General features: G+C 42.1%; 1 protein-coding gene across 6 annotated transcripts in view; it reads left to right on the forward strand.

The window, feature by feature from the left end:
* Positions 1-21,286, forward strand: part of LOC149303658 (serine/threonine-protein kinase BRSK2-like) — a 58,974-nt gene that overhangs the window by 26,008 nt on the left and 11,680 nt on the right. For all 6 annotated transcript variants that reach the window (XM_089481226.1, XM_089481224.1, XM_089481225.1 and 3 more), the window contains exons 4-12: positions 4,132-4,272; positions 5,722-5,838; positions 8,487-8,520; positions 11,013-11,081; positions 12,252-12,398; positions 14,317-14,348; positions 16,162-16,326; positions 18,229-18,326; positions 19,539-19,689. In XM_089481226.1, the coding sequence (XP_089337352.1) occupies positions 4,132-4,272; positions 5,722-5,838; positions 8,487-8,520; positions 11,013-11,081; positions 12,252-12,398; positions 14,317-14,348; positions 16,162-16,326; positions 18,229-18,326; positions 19,539-19,689 (954 nt within the window). The remainder of the gene's footprint in view (positions 1-4,131; positions 4,273-5,721; positions 5,839-8,486; positions 8,521-11,012; positions 11,082-12,251; positions 12,399-14,316; positions 14,349-16,161; positions 16,327-18,228; positions 18,327-19,538; positions 19,690-21,286) is intronic.

The following is a 21,286-nucleotide window of genomic DNA, read 5'->3' on the forward strand; positions in this document are numbered from 1 at the left end:
GTAAGAGCTGTTCAACAGTGGAACACAAACCCTCAGAGTATGGTGGAGTCTCCTTCTTTGAAAGTTTCTAAACAGAGGCTGGATGGTCATTTGTCGAGGATGCTTTGATTGTGGGTTCCTGCATGGCAGGGGGTTGAATTGGACGGCCCTTGTGGTCTCTTCCAACGCTATGATTCTATGACTCTTCCCAGAAGATCCATAGGGACAGAGAGCATTTAAAAACTCATGTTAATGTAGTTATACTCTGTTTCTGGTGCAGAATGTGCTGGATGTCATTCTGACTGCTTTCACCAGAACTTGGGTTTGGGCTGTGTGCTATCTAAATAGGATGATGCTAGAAAGTGTGTGAGTGTGTGTGTGTGTGTGTGTGTGTGTGTGTGTGTGAGAGAGAGAGAGAGAGAGAGAGAGAGAGAGAGAGAGAGAAACAAGCCTGTTTGGCCCATGCAAACAAGGCCTACATTGCAGAGTCTTCATAGGCTGGGTCCACACAGACCAGAATACACTGGAAAACTATTAGGTACTGTCCCTGAGGGCAGGGCAGGATGAATGTAATAAGTAACAATAAGGGTAGAATATGCTTATGAAATAAGTTTACACTGCAATTCTCAAGAGATATAACCAAAGGCGGTACGACTGTTAGTACCAGTTTTTGCAAAACAAGTGAGAAGATGCTGTTGTACTCATAGTCTTTTACTGAGGTTCCCAGAGGCTTATAGTTCTCTGTTTTTGGACTACTGAACTAGGTAGGTCTTTGGTCTGATTCAACTTGGCTCTCTTTTATCAGCAAGTTGGCATCACTGTTCTGCTCAAGAATACACTTTTTCTCTGTGGTCATCTCATCATGTTCCCTTTCTTCCCAAATACAGTAGCCCCCCTTTTGATGTCTCTTAATGGACAGATTGTACAAACCAACCATTTTGTCTGCTATTAAACATTAACTTGGCGGGGGACCGGGGTGTGTGCAACTAAAACCTTCCTTTATGGACAGAAGGGTATGATGAAATAAAAGCTTGATTTCAGCATGTCCGTCTGCTGTTAAAGGCAGAGGGGCAAGGCCTGTGAAATAAAAAGGTTGAAGATCCCATCTGTTTCTGAAATTCCTGGCACAGAATGGTGGTTTCCTAGGTAGAGGTTATCTATGTTTCTCTGCATCTGAACACTGACAGAGCGGCTTGGCTTCTGTGAACATGTGTGTGTGAGAGAGAGAGAGAGAGAAAAGACTGAGAGAGAAAAAGAGAAAGAGAAGGCCATCCAGAATACCAGTCGGTGCCAGACAACTGGCAATCTCTACACATAAGCTTTCTTTGTCAGCTTCCTCTGGTGACACAATGGGAGGAGGTGTGGAGAGAGACAAAGATGGAAAAAGACAGAGGAGGCTGCCCTGAAGAAATATTTAGAACATACATATGTATGTGTATGTGTATATATGTATACATATATGTGTATAGACACATAGGATTGTCAGATTGAAAACTGGAGAGAATTCTTTCATATTTAACTGTAGTGTAAAAGAGGAAATTTCAGCAGGCTGAATGACAAGCAACATCTCTGAAATTCCCTCTTCTACACAACCATTAAAAGGCATGGCTGTGTTAGTCTGGAAAATGTATGCAACAAGATCTTGCAGCACCTTTGAAACTAACTGAAAGATAGAAGTTGGGAGCATGAGCTTTTGTATATTTGAGCCTACTTTCTCAGATGCATCAATTCTAGAAAAGCTCATAGAATCATAGAGTCGGAAAGACCCCAAGGGCCATCCAGTCCAACTCCCTGCCATCCAGGAAATCACAATCAAAGCACCCTTGACAGATGGGCCATCCAGCCTCTGTTTAAAGACCTCTAAAAAGGAGACCCCATCACTCTCCAAGGGAGTGTGTTCTGCTTTCCAACAGTTCTTACTGTCAAGAAGTTCCTCCTAATGTTGAAGTGGAATCTCTTTTCCTGTAGCTTGCATCCATTGCTCCGTGTTCTATTCACTGGAGCAGCAGAAAACAAGCTTGCTCTATCCTCAATGTGACAAAATACTTAAACAGGGCTATCATATCACCTCTTAACTGTCTCTTCTCCAGGCTAAACATACCCAGCTTCCTAAGTGTTTCCTATAAGGTATGGTTTCCAGACCCTTCACCATTTTGATCACTCTCCTCTGGACATGGTCCAGCTTCTCAACATCCTTTTTGAACTGTGGTGCCCAGAACTGGAAACAGTATTCCAGGTGAGGCCTAACCAAAGCAGAATAGAGTGGCATTATTATTTCTCTTGATCTAGACACTGTACTTCTATCGACACTGTACTTCTATTGAAGTTGCATTGGCCTTTTCAGCTGCAACATCACACAGTTGATTCATGTTCAACTTGTGGTCTACTAGGACCCCTAGATCTCTTTCACACATAGTCACATTAAGCCAGGTGCTGCCCATCCTATAGCTATTCATTTCATTTTTCTGCCCTAAGTGCAGTACCTTACATTTCTCTGTGTTGAAATTCATGCTACCAACTTCTGTCTTTCAGTTAGTCTCAAAGGTGCTGCAAGATCCCTTTGCATGCATCCATTAAAGGTGGCGTTTTCAGTCTGGCAACCCTGTGACAAATATATATATATATATATATATATATATATATATATATATATTAGGGTATTCACTCCCCTCATTCATAAAGTCTGTGGCTTAAAAAACAACAATCTACTTTGGTGGGATAATAAAATATGTAATCTATAGACCAAAATCAGCCTTACAATGAGGCAAGATGGCCAAATTTGGTTACCCCAGTGTGTGTGTGTGTGTGTGTGTGTTTGTGATGGGAAAGGATATATGCAATATAAACTGGGCAGAGGAAAGAAGGAGCTGTATTCACTCAGCGTTAGTTCAATAGAGTTTAATAGGATTTAATTCCTAGAAAGGATAGGTTTAAGATCCTGCAGTTCCAAATTGGTGAAACATGCTAGAGTGCTAAGAATCACTTCAAATAGGTTAAGCACTTTCATGTTTGGCAAACAGGTGTAGTGGTTTGAGTGTAGGACTACGACTGGAGACCAGGGTTCGATTCCTGCTCAGTCATGAAACCCACTAGCTGACCTTGAGCATGTCACATGTTCTCAGCCTTAGGGGAAGGCAATGGCAAACTTCCTCTGAACAACTCTTGCCAAGAAAACCCGTTATATGGTTGCTTTAGGGCCGCCATAAGTCAGAAATGACTTGAAGGCACACAACAATAGCATACATATAATCGAACAGTTCCAATTTGGCAGTGACAGTCCCAATTCATCATTTCTTATTCCACTTTTTAAGGTCCTTTTAAAATGTCGTAGTTTCTTTCTCCTCTGCCCACTTTCCCCTTTTCTCTTCAGCATATTTCAATTGCTGCAAACTAAATTCAAAGTGGGAAAGTAGTTTTCACTCAATTAACTCAATAGAGAATAGGAGGCAGAATCTTGCCGTTCCTAGTAGGATCAGTCAAAAGCAAATTGGTGTAGCCTTTCTTAGCTTGAGTGTTCTTCCTCATCAGTAACTTTTGCAATATTGACCACGAACTGATGTTACATGGTCACACATGCCCCAGTTTGCATCTGTAAAATATTGGCGGGCATGCAGGAATCTCTATGTAAAAGCTTGTATTAGGCTGCATGTTGTGCACCTGCTGGCAAGCTAGGTTTCACTGCCTTTTCCCTGTGGAAGTGTGCACCCATCATCCATGTGTACACTGCACAGTTTGTATTACACAAAACAGAAGAACTGTGGCCATATTGGCTACGGGATTCTGAGAGTTACACTCTACCTCAAAAGCGAAATTTTTCAAGCTCTGCACTGAAGTGCTTTCCATGAGGGAATATTGTCATGTTAGAAACAGTTCAGTGACTTCTGTCTTTTATTTTGGTGTCTATACCAGGTTTTGAATTGTACAACAGCCAGAGATTCAATGGCAGCCTGCCCAAAAGCAGTTTTTAATTTTTTGGGAATGATTGATCCTTGTTCTCTCTCTATCACAGTGCTTAGTGCTCTTTCCTTTCAGCCTGGTTTGCAATGATTCCTGCTTTGAATTAACCCAGCGAATGTATTCTGACACATTCTCAATGTTTCCTTCTCATTTTTTCTGCTTCTTGGTCCTATTACCTCTGGATTCCTGCATCAGATACTTGGTTTTGGAACATGTCTCAGGAGGAGAACTCTTTGACTACCTAGTGAAGAAGGGACGGCTCACACCCAAAGAAGCTAGAAAGTTTTTCCGGCAAATTGTCTCAGCTTTGGACTTCTGTCACAGTTATTCTATATGGTGAGTTTCACCTTCCTCATCATTATCTCTCCCTCCCCTCTTCAACTGATTGATTGTGGTGTTGATATAGTCCATTTTTTTCTTCAGGGAAAGGAAAATGATTTTTCTTATGGTTTCTTTTCATGCTGTGATATCAGCAGGTGACGATCGCACTGGCATGGAGATAAGTGCTAGCATCTTGTAATATCTGCACATTAGTCTACTATACAATGCACAAAAACAGAGGGTGGTACAAGTTGGCAATTAAAGGACTGTCCCTCCCTATATGATCCTGTCTGGACTTTAAGATTTGCTTCAAAGGTCCTGCTAATGACAGGGATGGTTGGTGAATCTGCTGTGGGAAGGCAAATCCATCCTTGATTTTCCCTGCAGCTGTTTTGAGATATATGTGAGCATTCCTCATGCCCATCCTTTGAAGAAAGAGAATCCAGCATTGGGAGAGCTCTGTACAACTTGGAGGAACAGCAGTAAAATCAAGAGTTGGTCCGCTGCCCTCATGGCAATGGGTTCACAAGCCAAACCTGGCTCAGGAGACCATCAGTAAGGTCAGCTAGACTGGCAGGCGTGAGGGACAGGGCTTTCTCAGTAGTAACCCCATAGCTTTGGAACTCCCTTCCAATTGGCTTCTTTGGTACTGATGTTCAAGTCTTTTCACAGTTATGTTTTATTAAGACATAGCAGCTTTCTTAGCTGTTGGATACAGCCTTCTGTGTGCTAACATAGCTATTGCATCTGGATAATTTCTTCCTTGATACTTTCTTGAGAGGAAACGGAAAAGCAGCTTATAAATATTTTAAAAGAAATAATCACAGCAATAGTCAGTGCTGCATGCGCATCCTGTGCAAACTAAAGGGTTTCAGCCAATTTCTGAAACTAATAATTTCCAGATTCATTAAAAAGGATGATGTGAGTTCTGCCACTCCCCCCCCCCCCCATCTCAGGAGTTCCCTGTTCATTTATCTTTGATTATGGGTGATGAATATGTTAGGATGATTTCTCAGTGTGAGAGGGGAACAGTGAGCTGTAAATGACCCAGAAGAGTCAGAAAGGGGGTGTAGCTGAAGCTCCTTGTGTACATAGGATGTTTCTTTCTTCTAGAGTGGCAATTCAAGGGAGCAAATCTTAACGCCATAGCACAAAGTCCATTTCCGTGAACAGGGGAACTGGAAAATGGACTCTACTTTCCTCTTGGGTTTCTAAGCACCAGTGGATTCCTTATCTTTTGCATCACAAGTCAGATTCCTTTATGTTTAGTACTTCCACTGGCCATTAAAAAAAAGCTATGTACATCAGCACTGACCAAAAGATGGGGCAGGGGGGAAATCTCTTGATTCAAACCCCGGTGGATACCAAGAGTCCACTGCATTTCCCAGTTCTGGTGCCTTTCTGTATGTACTTTGTTTCCCATTGGCCAGTTAACCTCCATACATTTTGTTTGGACTTCCCCAGCCACCGAGACTTGAAACCAGAAAATTTATTGCTGGATGAGAAGAACAACATCCGGATTGCAGATTTCGGCATGGCCTCCCTGCAGGTCGGAGATAGCCTGCTGGAAACAAGTTGTGGGTGAGTCGACATCTGTGAAGGGCTGATGAAGAGGGCGGTATGCTACACTGAAAAAAATAATGAATCAAGCACATTGCTCCTTGTGTGGGCTGATTCATGGGTTACTTCAGGGACAGCAGTGTTTGTTATGGTGCAAAATGTGAATACATGTCTGGAAACTAGAGTGAGATGGCTCATGTCTTTGGAGATATATGTTCCCTCTTCACACATTGTGGTATCTACTAGAATGTGCATGAAGCAGAAGCAACTGCTACTTCAGTGATGGGGAACCTTTGGCCCTCCAGATGTTTTTAGACAATATCTCCCACAATCGCTTACTATTAGCTATACTGGTTAAAGATGATGTTTTAGATCAAAACATTTAGAGTCCTCAGGTTTCCCCATCACTGTGGTACTTAGTATGTGAATCACTCCTATGGTTATGGTGGAGGGACTGATTTATGAAGGAATTTACCAAACCTAAAAATTAAACAGCCCAGAGTTCCCATCCAATGAAGGATATAAACCATGTCCCCTTAGCTACAATAGTTACTGTCCTTCACTAACATCATGTCATAGTTCCAGATTACTTTCACTCCTTCCACCACTACCATGTCTTTTTAAAATACCATGTTCATAATCACCAGTTTATTTGATTCAATTTACATACTCATCAGTTGGGAAATGTAAATTTATTTTGTTCCTCAGCCTCAAAATGTGTACACATGTGTGTATTGGGGTGCCAATTCCATGAAGGAACTACAGTAACTATATGAGCTGCTATTCCCCAGTTGTTTCTAATTTGAGGGTGGCCTTCTACGGAGTTGCTGAGAAAGCAACTTTAACTGGATGAAGAACACATGGTAAAATAAAGGAATTACTGAAACCAGTCTTTCCCAACCCACTGTTTCCCAGATATGTTGGACTACATCTCCCATCACCCCAGCTGGCTAGTGGCAATGGGCACTGTAGTCCATCATATTTGTGGAGGGAAATAGCCTTGTGACAGCTACCCTAGAAACACTGTCTTGTCCATGCAAGCTCAGCTCTGGAAAACCATACCTGCAAAAATAGTTTCCAAAAACAGGAGCTTTTCTGTCCAGGTTATTTCACTGAGGAAAAACTTATTGGCCTGGCGCTCAGTGAAAAGCAAAAATTGACAAAAGTAATTACCAGGATTTCATCCTGATTGACACATTTAAAAATGAATATGTTTAGTGCTGTTAGGTAGTTGTTTTGAGTGTGTGTTCTTTATTTATGTTTGTTTTAGCTCTATGTATTGCTTTCTAATTTTTTGTAAACTGCTTCACTTTGTTTAATGGGAAATCGGCATAAGCTCTTCACCAACCTTTTAAATACCATAAATAGATAATGAAGCATCAAAACCTGGGCTGGAGGTCCTGCAGATATGGTTGTATTACATAGCCTTTGGGAAGTGTGACCAGTGGTCGCATATACATACACACATATATACATACAGTGCGCCTGCATCATACGCGGGTGCACCATACATAGCTTTAACCTTATGTGGAAGGTTAAGCCATGGGAGATATAATGGTGCATGTGCCGTGCCGCACAGGGGAGCGTTCCCCCATTAATACAAACAGGGTTTGAGCGTACACATTTCCCCCATAAACGGGGTGATGGTGGTCCGGAACAGATCCCCCGCGTATGGGGAGGGCCCACTGTACATACATATGGTCTACTATTGGTTTTCCACCTCTGCTCGAAACACTTCCATTCTGTACTTCCTAGAATGATTTGGAGGGAGTGGGGCTTCCAGTGCCTTGCTTCACAGTGTCCCATGTAGATCCTTCCCCAAAGACAGAATTGTCATGTCAAAAAGCAGCACAGCCAGGGAAATACAATAGGCAAGCACCTCAACGGCAAGGAGGAACAGGGGATTTTCTAGACTTCACATCATATGCTTGTGGAACCTGTGGTGGCTCTACATACCCTCCAACTGTCCCGATTTGGCAGGGATAGTCCCAATTAATCCTCTGCCATCTCATTTTGTCAGCTACTTTTAAAATGTCCTGGTTTTTTCCCGCTCCTTCTTTCACTTTGCACTTCCTCTGTAGCATAATTCAATTGCTGCAAACATGAGCTGAAATACAAAAATACTCAGTTAACTCAGCAAGAACTCAGTTGTACTTGGTTAACTCAGCAAGAAGAAAGGACAGGAGGGAGTAGAATCTTGCCCTTCCCTGTAGATTCAGGTAAAAGGAGTCTGAGTCTGCATCTACACTGCAGAAATAATCCAGTTTCACAGCACTTTAACTGCTATGGCTCAATGTTATGGAATCCTGGGATTTATAGTTTGTTGTGGCACCAGAGCTCTCTGACAGAGAAGGCTAAATGTCTCACAGAATAACAGTTCCGAGGATTCTATAGCACTGAGTCATGGCAAGTAAAGTGGTGGCAAACTGGATTATTTCTGTAGTGTGTATGCAGCCTGAGTCTACATGGCAATATCTTGTCTGTTCTTCCTGATTAATAACTTTTGCTATCTTGACCGCACTCTTGTATTGCATGGCCCCATGTTTTCCAGTTTTCACCTGTGAAATGTTGAAGGCTATGGCCCTATGGATCAGCTTTCTTCTGTGTTTCATGCTTCCTCTGTCTCTCTGTCTTTCTCTTTCTTTTCTGCCCCCAATGCTGGGCTGCAGTTCTCCTCACTATGCATGTCCTGAGGTGATCAAGGTAAGGATTCTGGCCTAGTGCCCACCATTCATCCCTATCGGTATCTCCTTCCCTTCCCTGTTGCCAAGAGGAACAGACCAAAGGGTCCATCTATTGAGCCATCACACTTCATCCTGGTAGCTTCGTTTGGGCAATAACTGTATTGCAAAAATATACTAATTGTTTGAGAAAGACAGTATCAGGAGGAATTGTAGGGATGGAAGAATTGATTTATTCACACAACTATTTATCTTATCTAGATGACACTTAAAATATGTAAATATAGGAAAATATGTACATGTAGATAAATCTGCATGCAGGCGGTTCTCACACTTTTTACCTTTGTGACCCCCCCTTTACATTTACGTCCAGACTTTCCACACCCTCTATCACCATAGCATATGAATAAAAATATTTTGTTCAGTGTGCGTATTTCCATTCACACATTCATGTGCATTCATATTTTAATATCTTATAAAATAGCTCTCCTCTTCCTCAGGCAGTGGCTCCAAGTGCCCTCTTTGCCTTTTCTCTTCCCCTCCAGGACAGAAAAGGTTTGGGAAGAGCAGGAAGGGGGATCAGAGTCTCTAAATCTTGCACCCACTTGGCTAGCTCTTGTGCTCCCCTGGGGGTCCTGACCCACAGTTTGAGAACCACTGACCTACAGTCTTATGGCCACTTATCTGGAAACAAACTCCATTGAACTCAGTAGGAATCATTTCTGAATAGACATACACAGAATGATTAATTACTTTCTTAAAATAATTAAAAGATGCTGCATTGAGTGAATGATTGACAGTGATTAATAGCTCAGCAGGTAACAACAACAGCTTTGGTTCAAGCTAAGTTCCTTACATTTTGGCACCAGTATTAAAGACTGACTTACCATTTATTTCAATGGGATTCAAAGGCAACTAATTTACAGTGCACCTCTACCTATGTCTACACAGAAGTAAGCCACACTAGACTGGATCTGGCTCATTTATTTTTTATATAATTTACTTACAAAAACTACAGATACAACATGCAGTTGTTCAAAGAGGCCTTCCTTATTATATGTGAATGGTTCTCAGAGATGGTACAAGGTGTCATACAGATATGCATCATTTCAGAACAAGTAAAGAAATTAGGTTGGATCCAAGCTTAGCTATTTAGCATAGAGTCCAGTGTGACCCTCCAAGGAGCTGCATGATGTATAATTTGGTTGCAGTTTGTACCATTTATTTCAGTGGGTCTACTTTAAGCATGGTTAAAGACTGGATTTAGAGCCTTTTCTTTCCTGTCAGAACTGTTTTCGTTCTTCTTTCATATGCATGTGTTTGTAAATGTCATTGATTATCAATTAATCAGTCAAATACAATGTAGATTCTAAGATTTTATTTTTTGCTAAACGCTCTAGTTTATACCTAAGTTTAAATGTGGTGGGTTTGCCTGTCATTCCATACACCAGTTATTCCAGGTAGGCAGTCTGGTATCCTCTAGATATTTTGGACTACAACTCCTAGCCACCCCAGCCCACATGGCCAGGCATTAAGGGAGTTGCAGTTAAAAACATAGGGAGGTTGCCAGAACACGTACCCCTGCTTTCTAAGGTCTTTGTCAATATATTTTAAGCTTTTGGTCCAGTGTTCCCTAATATGCAGATATGTTACACTACACATTCCTTCATCCTGTCCATGATGGCAGTTGTACTTCAACATATCTGAATGGCCCCATCTTGGGGAAGGTGATATTTAAAGATCAGGAAAGAAAAAGGTCCCCTCTCCTAATGTACAGTGATCCCCACTGTGGATCCATTAAGTCTGAATCTGTTCAAGTGGTGGACTGGAAGACTGAGTATGCTCCCCTTCCTGTACAATGATCCCACCTTTTGAGAACAAGAAGAAAGAGAAAGACTTCTGTTCTCTTGAGGGGTTTGTTAGGGAAGGGAAATTCCACTCAGTTTTGTTGGATAGAAAATACTGGTAGCCATCCATTGGAACACAATATGCTTATTGCTTAACTTTGCTTGAGTCTATCCCAAATGGGAAAAACAAATGCAAAGGCACAAGTCACAGGGAGAAAAGGGGGAGAAACCTCCAGCTTTATAGAGAAAGGGTTATAAAGTTCAGTGTGTTTCAGAATGAAACCTTTTGGGGGGCACTTTATGATGAAACTTTACACTCTTATAATGCACAAAGCAACCATGAACTGAACAATTTGTTTGGACTTTATAACCCTTTCCCTGTTCATTAGGATATTTATTCTCTTTTGCTTGGATTTCCTGTCCAAGGCTGGGACAGGATGAGGAGACTGGAGTTTCATTTGGTAGTAATAAATATACTCCTACCACCCTCTGATACCCCTAGTCTGCTATTAACACAGAAAAAAAAGCCTCCTGCCCTTAAGTCTAATATCTTATTGTCTGTCATTCCCAACAAAGCTTCCCATCACATCCTAAACCAAGCCAAGCCAAGTCAATCCTGCCCTTGCCAATTACCAACCCCCAAATATTTGTGCTCTTTGCTTCGTAGGGTGAGAAGTATGATGGACGTCGAGCTGACATGTGGAGTTGTGGAGTCATCCTCTTTGCCCTGCTGGTGGTAAGACTCCTCATGTATTACTAAGCTCTATGCACCAGTCCCTGCTTACTCTTGCCAGTGTGGTTCCAAGTCTCCATTCAGTGCTCTCTGGTTCCCAAGTCAGCTGCATTAGTTTCTGAGACAGGCCATACAAACACCCTTACTATTTTGAAAGGCTGCTGATACATACATTTGTTTATGTCATAAATTAAATATCTGAATTTTTAATCTTTTCCCCGCTCTTTAGGGGCACCAGAAATCAGCTACCTGATGTCTGGTTCTCTCTTCAGATAGGAATGGGCCCTCCTGAAAAGGAAAGCTATTATTGTTGCTGACATTGTTTTCATCCCCACCGTGTGTGCCATTTTAGGACAGAGTCGGACAATAGGATTAGTCTACTTCATTGTCAACTAGCTCCCTGAGAGCCACCAAGTAGAGTCCTGTGCAGAAGACATAAACTTGAAAGTAAATTATGATCTCAGTCTAACTGTAAATCCCATACACCCACAAGATCAGTAGAATTTGCAACTATGTCTCGAGTGTGTCTTATCAAGTTCCTACTTGTTAAATGGGTCTCTTGTTGGGAGTAACAGCTGGATTTAGGCCTCTGAGCCCAGGGATTTGTTCTGAGCGCTAAATGGAGCCCATAGGAATCTACTCTTGTTCCTCTGAGATTACTTAATTTTAGCAGTATCATCTAAGGCAGTTGTGGCAAGGGAGATATCTTGTTTCTGCCAAGGTTAAAAGAACTTGAGAGACAGAAATCCTTTCCAATCTACTGCAAATGATCCACAGATCTCTCTCCTGCTTTAATGGAAACTCCCGTTAATACCCAGTGACGCATCTATTACTGTTTATCGATGGAATAAGAACAGGATAAGCACGCGGGGGTGTGATAATCTTCCCCCTATCGCACAAATGAAATGATTTAATGATGGGAGGAGTACGCTTGTCTCCTCCATGTGAGAATCTTATTAACAAAAGATTATAGTCATAGATTTAACACATGAGAGGCAGCTGAGGGAGAGCAGGAATAGACTGAAGAGTTAAAAGTGATTGTCCTCAGCTCAATATCAAGTACTTAGATTTGAACCCAAAATGTCAAGATTTGGAATTTCAGATTTGCATACCTGAGTGTATTTCTGTTAACTTTTACTTATTGCTGAGTTTCTTTTGCCCTTCATTCTTCAGGGGGCCCTACCCTTTGATGACGACAACCTACGACAGCTGTTGGAAAAAGTGAAACGTGGGATCTTCCACATGCCTCACTTCATCCCACCTGATTGTCAGAACCTCTTGCGGGGCATGATCGAGGTGGAGCCTGAGAAGCGGCTCAGTGTGAGTTATCCTGCCTTTGCAAACACTGGAGCAAGTGAGGCAGGGGTGTGGCTGGTTGTGGGCAGAGGGGCACTGAGCTCTTAGTCACTGCAGTCTCCTTGCAGCTACTGTTCTGTGCCTCTGAACCAAGTTCTCCCTGAGTTCTCCCTGTGATGGGTTGTACCATTTGTGACCACAAATGGGGATATCACATGGTGATGGAAAGTAATTAAAATAATAACAATAACAGTGATATTGTAATTTTCTTGCATCCTCCGTCCATTGCATAAAAAACTGTATCACCAAATGCATCTGAGGAAGTAGACGTAAGTCTACGAAAGCTCATGCTGCCCACTTCTTTCTTTAGTTAGCCTCAAAGGTGCTACAAGATCTCTGTACATATTAAATACCCATGTTCCTCTTCCTTCCAGCATATAAAACACTAACATATGAGGGGAAATGTAAGGGCAAAATCCTTCTTGGTGGCATGTTATAGGACTTGGTAACATTGGGCATAAACAACCATTTCATCATACTGATCCTCATCTTCAGCTTTAAATGTTACAACCCAGGCAAAGATGTATGATCTTAGTGATAACTAGGCCTTAGATAAGAACTGAGTTTGATAACAATCCATTTGGGGAGGGGCTGTAAAAGATAGTGGTGGTCCATTGAGCCCAAATGCAGAGCTACCTGTCCAGTCCCCAGGTGTCATCTGTGATCCCTAAGTGAGTCAGTTTCAGTCCAGGCACTGAAGGCATAAGAAATTTATGAAACATTGCTTTGACCTTCTGAGTCATGATTTTATTATACCATGAGTGAAGAGAGGGAGAGAGATGTTGAAGAGTGTTCCTTGGTGTGAAAGAAGATGTTCCATTTTGCCTGGTGTAACGTTGGAAAGCATAGGCTGAGATCCCTTTCTGCTGCCACACACTACTTCTTCAGCTGCTTCTCCCTCCAGTATCCATCTTTAACTCTGAGATTAGTACAAGTCAAGGCGGGAAATTGCTAGTCTCTACTTTTGAGTGAGATGGAGAGACTATGATTTTTGACCTGGGATAAATCATCAACCTCTGTTATAATGACAATTGGATAGGTTTCTAGCTGGACTGAAAAGCCAAACATCCTACTGGATCAGACTGAGGGTCCAGCTCAGCAGGAAAATGCCACCCAGCCTATATCATGCTTACTATATTGCTGCAAGCACATGCACTCTGTGGCTGGATTACATGAGTGCATGTCTGTCTGCAGGTCAGCCACAGACTGCAGGCATCTAGAGTAGTAAAGGAATGAAACTCTAGGCACCTTTTTCTGTGGCTGGATTCTGCATGCATTTTATTGTCTTTATTCATTGTGGTAAAGGAGACTGGCAAGCTGGGAGTCAGTGAGGGCAAGGGAAAGGTAGGAGCAGAGCAGGCTAATTTTCATAGGGCCTCAACATACAGGCCAAAATAAAGCTGCTTCTGGTCACTTTGGAGATATGTTATTTAAATGATGCTTGCATCCTAAGAAACCGGAAGCTGTGCCAAAGTTGTGCTCTGGTCCTTAGAAGCATGGCTTTGGTGTGGCTTCTGGCCTCTTAGGACGCATGCATAATTTAAACAGCATACTTCCAAAGTGACTTGAAGCAGCTTTACTTTGGCCTGTCCCTTTGGGCCCATAGATTCCAAGCTTGTGTTTCCTTACAGTGTAGTTTCCCTTTCCTTATCCCTTTTCTTCTGGCTTAAAAAGCAAATCTATTTTAATTGGTGCTTACATAGGTTTATTGTAATAACTGAGTGTCTGAAGATAAGGGCAATTTACTAATAAAGCACCCTTTTTATTCTTACTGATCATGATGATTAGGTAGTGGTGGTGGTGTTTATGTGGCTGTTTTTAAGATGTCTGGTGGAAATAAAAGAGTTTAATGTTGTTTTATTTTTCCATGTGGTGACTTTAGCTGGAACAGATTCAGAAACATCCGTGGTTCTTGTAAGTATCTCCAGATTTTATTTTGTTTGATCCTCACCCTCATTCTTTGTCTCAGTTTGACCAGACCCTGGAAATGTTACTTTTTAGCACTATAGTTCCGAGAATTCCTCTAGCCAACATGCTCACTGTCCATGTTGCCTGGGGATTCTGGGTACCATACTCATAAAAAGTAATGTTTCCAAGCTCTGCACTTAAGCTACTAAGGAGATGGGCAAGTACAAAGGTTCTAAAGCCACCTGGACTACTGTGGGGCATTTTCTTCATTTCTGTGGTCTAGTTGCAGCCAGTGGGGTTCTCTGTCTGGCCCACAAGCTTTTTGTATTGTTATAGATTATAAGTAGTCAGAGATACTGTAAGAGACAAAAGACTGTTTAACAACTTGAAAAACTGTTATACGAGGGCATTGGTCACAGTGAGTTGCCCCAAGGAGCCTGGAGCACCAGGCAGTGGAGAACAAATGGCAGTGGAGGAGGAAATGCACGCAAACCATGGACTGAACTTTGTCCACGCATTAAAATACATGCAGGGGGGGGGGGGGCGGCAAATACTTGTGATGCATATACTCTGCTCCACCTTTCATGTTGGATATTTATTGCTGTCATGGGAAAGGGCAGTAGTTCAGTGATGGAGCACATGTGGGCTTGGGTACAATCCTCTTTGGAGATTATCGCATGTCTTTTTCTCCCGGGCTGGGCATGGGCTTAAATCATTTAAAAATGGAGGTTATTACATGCTTCTGTGCCCAGCTCAGAGGCATCACATGCCTGATCTGGACATCTCCTGGATTTTGCAAAGAACAGGACTTTCCCATTCTTTGCAAAGTTTGGTAGAAGTTCGGATTGGGTACACAGTGCCTCTGAGCTGAGCACGGAGGCGTGCAATTACATCCATTTTCAAATGATTTAAGCCCATACCCAGCTCGGGGGGAAAAGATTTTCAATAATCTCCAGTGTCTCCAGGTATGTAGTTTATTACATAGAACGGATCCCATGCACAAACTGAATTTCAACTGAAAAAACCCTAGATGGTAGATTTTCAGACAACGTTGGGGTTTAACCCGAACAGAAAGTGGACAAAACCCGCAAAAATCCTGAAAGTAAAAAGGAGTGGGCTTTGTCGACTTTCCATTTGGATTAATGTTGTGTTATTGCTTATTAACCCCAATGTGTCTGAAAATGAACTCGCTTTTGCAGTTTTTTCTGGATTTTTAAATCCCGTTACTGCACGGGATCCATGCTGTGTGAGAAACTCCTATGTCAGGGCTTTTCTCAGTATTGGCACCCCACTTGTAGGATAGCCTTCCCTAACAGGAGCAATGTCCATTAATATATCTGTAATAGAAAAAATGCACTTTGTTTTCTTTACATAAATGTAAAGGAACATGTCTTAATTATGAAATAATAGAAGTGAGGGTTTGAATGGTTCTGTAATTTTCTGAGTTTATGCTTCCTGTTTTGAATTTTAATGAGATTGTTTAACTTATCCTCATCTTTTGTATCACTGTTAGTTTAAGAATACCGTAATTACTTATTCTTCTGTAGGTTTTATTTGGTTTATTGCTTGTTTGCTGCTACACATTTTTGATAGGAGTAACATATAAAGTTTTTTTTTGAGTTAAACAAGAAAATAACCCACACTTTTGTGAGATGCCACCCTCACCACAGTGACTTGATTTTCATATTAGTGGTTGTGTTCCAAATGTCATGCTATGTGCAAGACAACAGAGTTTCCAATTATCCTTGCATTTCACTGCCTTAATAATGAAGTATAGCTGCTTTCCTTTTACCAGATGCATTTGATCCTTCTTTCTTAGGGGAGGTAAGAACGAACCCGAACCAGAGCAGCCAATTCCTCGTAAGGTGGCAATCCGGCGGATTCAGTCAGTCAGTGAGCTAGATCCTGATGTACTTGAGAGCATGCATTCGCTGGGCTGTTTCCGTGACAAGAACAAGCTGAAGCAGGAGCTGCAGAATGAGGGGTAAGCACCTGGAAGAAAGGAGCAATGAGAGGGTGTCTCTGATTTTGCCCATTGCACTGTAGGGAATGCAGCTTACTGGGAAAGGGGTAATTTCAGGAAGTTTTAAAGAGATGGTGGATAAGCCATGGCCCCACACAGACAGGCCAAAATAAGGCTGCTTCGGGTCACTTTGGAGTTATGCTGTTTCAATGATGCAAGCATACTAAGAGTCCGGAAGCCATGCCAAAGCCACGATCCAGTCCTAAGGACTAGAGTGTAGCTTTGGCGCAGCTTCCAGACTCTAAGGAGGCATGCATCACTGAAACAGCATACCTCCAAAGTTACCCAAAGCAGCTTTATTTTGGCCTGTCTCTGTATGGGGCCCTGGAGTCTAATCTGCATTACAGTAATAATGCAGTTTGACATATATTTAACTTCCAAGGCTCAGTGCTGTGGAAGTTTGGGATCTATAGTTTTGTGAGATATTTAGCCATTTCTCAGAGAGCTCAGGTGTCACAAGAAACTTCAAATCCTAAGATTCCTCAGCATTAAGCCATATTAAAGTGGTGTCAAACTGCATTATTTCTGCAGTGCAAATTAGACCCAGGTCCTGTCTGCAAAGAACCAGAGGAATTGCACAGAAAGAAATGGGGGAGGAAAAAGAATACGAGGGAACCAGAGGTATAACTACCAGGAAGGCAAAATGGGGACATTTCTCCGCCTTATGAATTCTGCCTCCCGAAGTAAAATTTTCTTCTAGTTGCCGAATTTCTAACATTCCACAGAGTGAGACTGAAAATGGTTCATACCTGGAACCCTGCTGTTTGCTGTGTTTTCATTCCCTTCATAACTTTGCTTGCCTCTTTTCTTTGGCTGCCTAAACTGTGTTAAGTGAAGTTTTAAGTGACTGCAGGGCTAGAAATTTGGGGAGTCAAGGAATATTTCATGGCAGGGGAAGAAGCAGAATTCTTACTTGAGGGGCAAATGCCTTCATTTTGTTACGCCACTGTAGTTAAACCTGTAAGGAGAAGTCTTGTAACAGCTTCAACATTAACAGATTTATTTTAGCACAAGATTTTATGCATTGCAACCCACTTCCAGTGTTACTAATGGTCATTTTCTGTATCCCATCTCATGCATATCTTATACCCACAACTATGGAACTGTGCAGATCTACCTGAGACTTTAATATTGTACTCCTTCAATTCACCTGAGGAAGTAGATTGCAATCTATAAAAGTTCATGATAAAATAATCTTGATTAAAAGACTCTCCCTTTTTCCCCACTTACCTCTTATTTTTATATAGAAACAGACTAACATGGCTGTCTATTTGAAAATTAAGAATTGTACAACTGTGAAAAGTTGCAGCCCACTAGATGTGTTGGGTTACAACTTCCATCATCCCCAGCCAGGTCAGGGAAGATTGTTTCAAAGTAGTCTCAACCCTACCATGGAACTATAGTTCCTGGGGTTCTTTAGGAGAGTTTGCAGCATGGTTTTGTCCCATGAAGGAAGAAACAGGGTAGAAACCCCAAAGAATCAAGAAGGAGGGGGAAAGTTCTTTAAATAGTTGCATTGTGAGGGGAAACAGAGGAATACTGCAGTCCAAGGCAGCAAATGCACCTTGGAGTTTATCAGACAAGGGAAATTGGAAGTATAATCTAATGGCAATCCAAATGCAATCATGGGGTTTAATGTTATTGTGTGATAGACCACCACACGCAATTTTGGGCAATGGCAAGCTATTTTTGGGCATTGGGAGGTCAGTTCAAATGCAATTCAAATTCACGCAAATTCGCTGAACTAGTGAATTCACATGAATGCGTTCTGGCCCCACTTTCTTTTCATTCAAATTGAAGAGAGATTCCTCCTGTGTAATAACGTCCCTTGTTTCCCCTCACTTGTTCCCTTTTCCACTTAAGGGAAAACCAGGAGAAAATGATCTACTACCTTCTGTTGGATCGCAAGGAGCGGTATCCCAGCTGTGAGGATGAGGACCTGCCTCCACGCAATGATGTTGGTGAGAGTCTTTTGTGAAAACCTTTCTCCAAACACTTGTTTAGCATTATTCTGGAATCCGATAAAGCTCTCAGGGACATAATTTGGTTGAGAAATCTACAGAACAGGTTTTCAGAATACCTTAGATCTCATTTGTTAAGAAAGCCCCTAAGCTAGGACTTCTCAGCTGAGTTGGTTGGTGATTGTCAAACGCTTCTTTCCTTTCATTTGGCAATGTCCTGTTCACTGGGGAAAACAGAGAGATAATAAACAACATTTGGCTTTCTTCCTGGTTGACAGAAGGTATCTCCTTGGTTTAAAATGGCTGGTGTGGGGATGGAGAAGTTATTCCCTATGCTTCCTAGGAGGTATGGGAGGACCTTTTTAATACAAAAAGTATTTTAGATGATATATTTTAGTGAGGCTAGGGCAGTCCTTGGTGGAGGGCGGTGGCTCAAAAATGGACTTGGAGGGGCGCATGCAACCTACAGCAGTATTGCCACCTGGGTGCTGAAAGGCAGGTGTGCTGGGAATGTTCAGCAACGGATTACCCTCTTTGCTGATCATCCTGAGAACTGAATTTCATAATTCCTCTTCCCTTTCATTTCTGTTCTCTGGCCTAAGCAAAACACTGTGTGAGATGCCCTACAACTGTTCCAGTTTAACAGGGACAGTTCTGATTAATCCTCTGCCATCCCATTTTTTTCAGCCGCTTTTAAAATGTCCCAGTTTTTCTCTCTTTCTCCTATTTTCCCCTTTGTCCTCAGCTTACTTCAACTGCAGCAAACTGAATTCAAAGTGCAAAAGTCATTTGTTCTCAGTTACCTCAGCAGGGGTAAGATGAGAGGAAGGGGCAGAATTTTGCCCTTCCCAGGAGGCACTGGCATAGGCACATTGCTGCAGCCTCTACTACCTTGCATATTCTTCCTCACTAATAACTTTTGCCATCTTGACCACACCTGATGATGCTTGGCCACATGTCTCAGTTTTTATCTGTGAAATGCTGGAGGGTATTGTGTATAGGTATGTGTGTGGTTGTCGGTGTGTGGGAAATTTTCAGTGAAAGAGAGAGAGAGAGAGAGAGAGAGAGAGAGAGAGAGAGACATGCCATTAGAATATTTGAATGCTTTGTTCTTTTCTATTGATTAATGTTTAACCCTGTATAATCAGCAACAGCTGCAGGTGTACTCCAAAGCTAGTCACAGTGGGGTCACTTCTTTCTCATTTGTTTCAGACCCACCACGGAAGCGCGTTGACTCACCCATGCTGAACCGACATGGGAAGCGCCGACCTGAGCGGAAGTCCATGGAAGTTTTGAGTGTCACAGATGGTGGTTCCCCAGTCCCTGCCCGAAGAGCTATAGAGATGGCACAACATAGCCAGAGGCAAGTTCATAGAATCATAGAATCCTAGAGTTGAAAGAGACCACAAGGGCCATGTCCAACTCCCTGCCATGCAGGAACTCTCAATCAAAGCATCTCCGATAGATGGCCATCCAGCCTCTGTTTAAAGACTTCCAAGGAGGGAGATTCCACCACTCTCCAAAGGAGTGTGTTCCACTGTCGAACAGCCCTTACTGTCAGCAAGTTTCTCCTAATGTTTAGAAGAAACTTTTCCTGTAGCTTGCATCCCTTGTTCCAGGTCCTAGTCTCTGGAACAGCAGAAAACAAGCTAGCTCCCTCCTCAATATGACAGCCCTTCAAATATTTAAACAGAGCTATCATATCACCTCTTATCCTTCTCTTCTCCAGGCTAAACGTCCCCAGCTCCCTAAGTCGTTCCTCATAAGACATGGTTTCCAGACCCTTCACCATTTTAGTTGCCCTCCTTTGGACACACTCCAGGTTCTCAACGTCCTTTTAAAATTGTGTTGCCCAGAACTAGACACACTATTTCAGGTAGGGCCTGATCAAAGCAGAATACTGTGGCACTATTTCTTCTCTTGATCTAGACACTATATTGATGCAATCTAAAATTGCCTTGGCCTTTCTTTCCACCTGTGTATATCATGCATTTAACAGGGGCAAAATACTTCTGCAGAGTTTCAGAGGAGCTGTTACTTTTCCATCCTGGTTCCTTCTCAGTGCAGCTGGAATTGCCAGTATTTTAATCTTCTGCTGCCCTCAAATGCCTATAACAGGAATTACATTTACTTTTACTGTACTAAAATAATAACTGCAAAGCAAAAAACAAATCACCAGGAGTAGAGATGATATTCCAATTGAACTGCTTCAATCCACATTGACAGAGTCAACTCTAGTGCTAATCAACATATGTCAACAGATATGGAAAACAAAACAATGGCCAACAGATTGGAAGCAATCAATATACATCCCAATCCACAAAAATGGAGACACAAGAGACTGCAGTAACTATAGGACCATAGCACTGATCTCACATGCAAGCAAAATCATGCTCAGAATTTTGCAACATAGACTCCAGCCGTACATGAAGAGAGATTACAGAGGTTCAAGCAAGATTCAGGAAAGGTAGAGGGAAGTAGGAAGAGAGGAAGACCACATGCTAGATGGATGCATTCTACTAAGGAGGTCGTGGGTATGGGCTTTCAGGAATTAAGTAGAGCAGTGGATGATAGGGGGTCTTGGAGATGTCTCATCCATAGGGGCACCATGAGTTGAGATTGACTCGAAGGCAGTTAACAACAAACACACAAGACATTGCTGCCCTCTGCTAATGATGTCAAAAGCTGCATGTGCATTCAGTTCTTTATCCCAACTTTTAACTGGCTGTCCTAAAAGTGGGAGTTGTTTATTTAATGCTTTGCTCCTGCCTGATTTGGAAGGACTCGTATGTTTAACATTTTCTAGTCTTTATTGGCCAACTGAAATGCACAGTATACTTGTTACAAGCTTTCGAAGCTCTAACAAGCTTGCAACAAGTATATTGTGTATTTTGGTTGGCCAGTAAAGGTATCTCTGTTTGGTGGGTGTTAGAATTTGCTAAATGGCCAACACAACTACC

The sequence above is a fragment of the Sceloporus occidentalis genome, unplaced genomic scaffold (genome assembly GCF_023333645.1).
Source record: "Sceloporus occidentalis isolate IW3139 unplaced genomic scaffold, rSceOcc1.0.p SCAF_14, whole genome shotgun sequence".
Taxonomy (NCBI): Eukaryota; Metazoa; Chordata; class Lepidosauria; order Squamata; family Phrynosomatidae; genus Sceloporus; species Sceloporus occidentalis.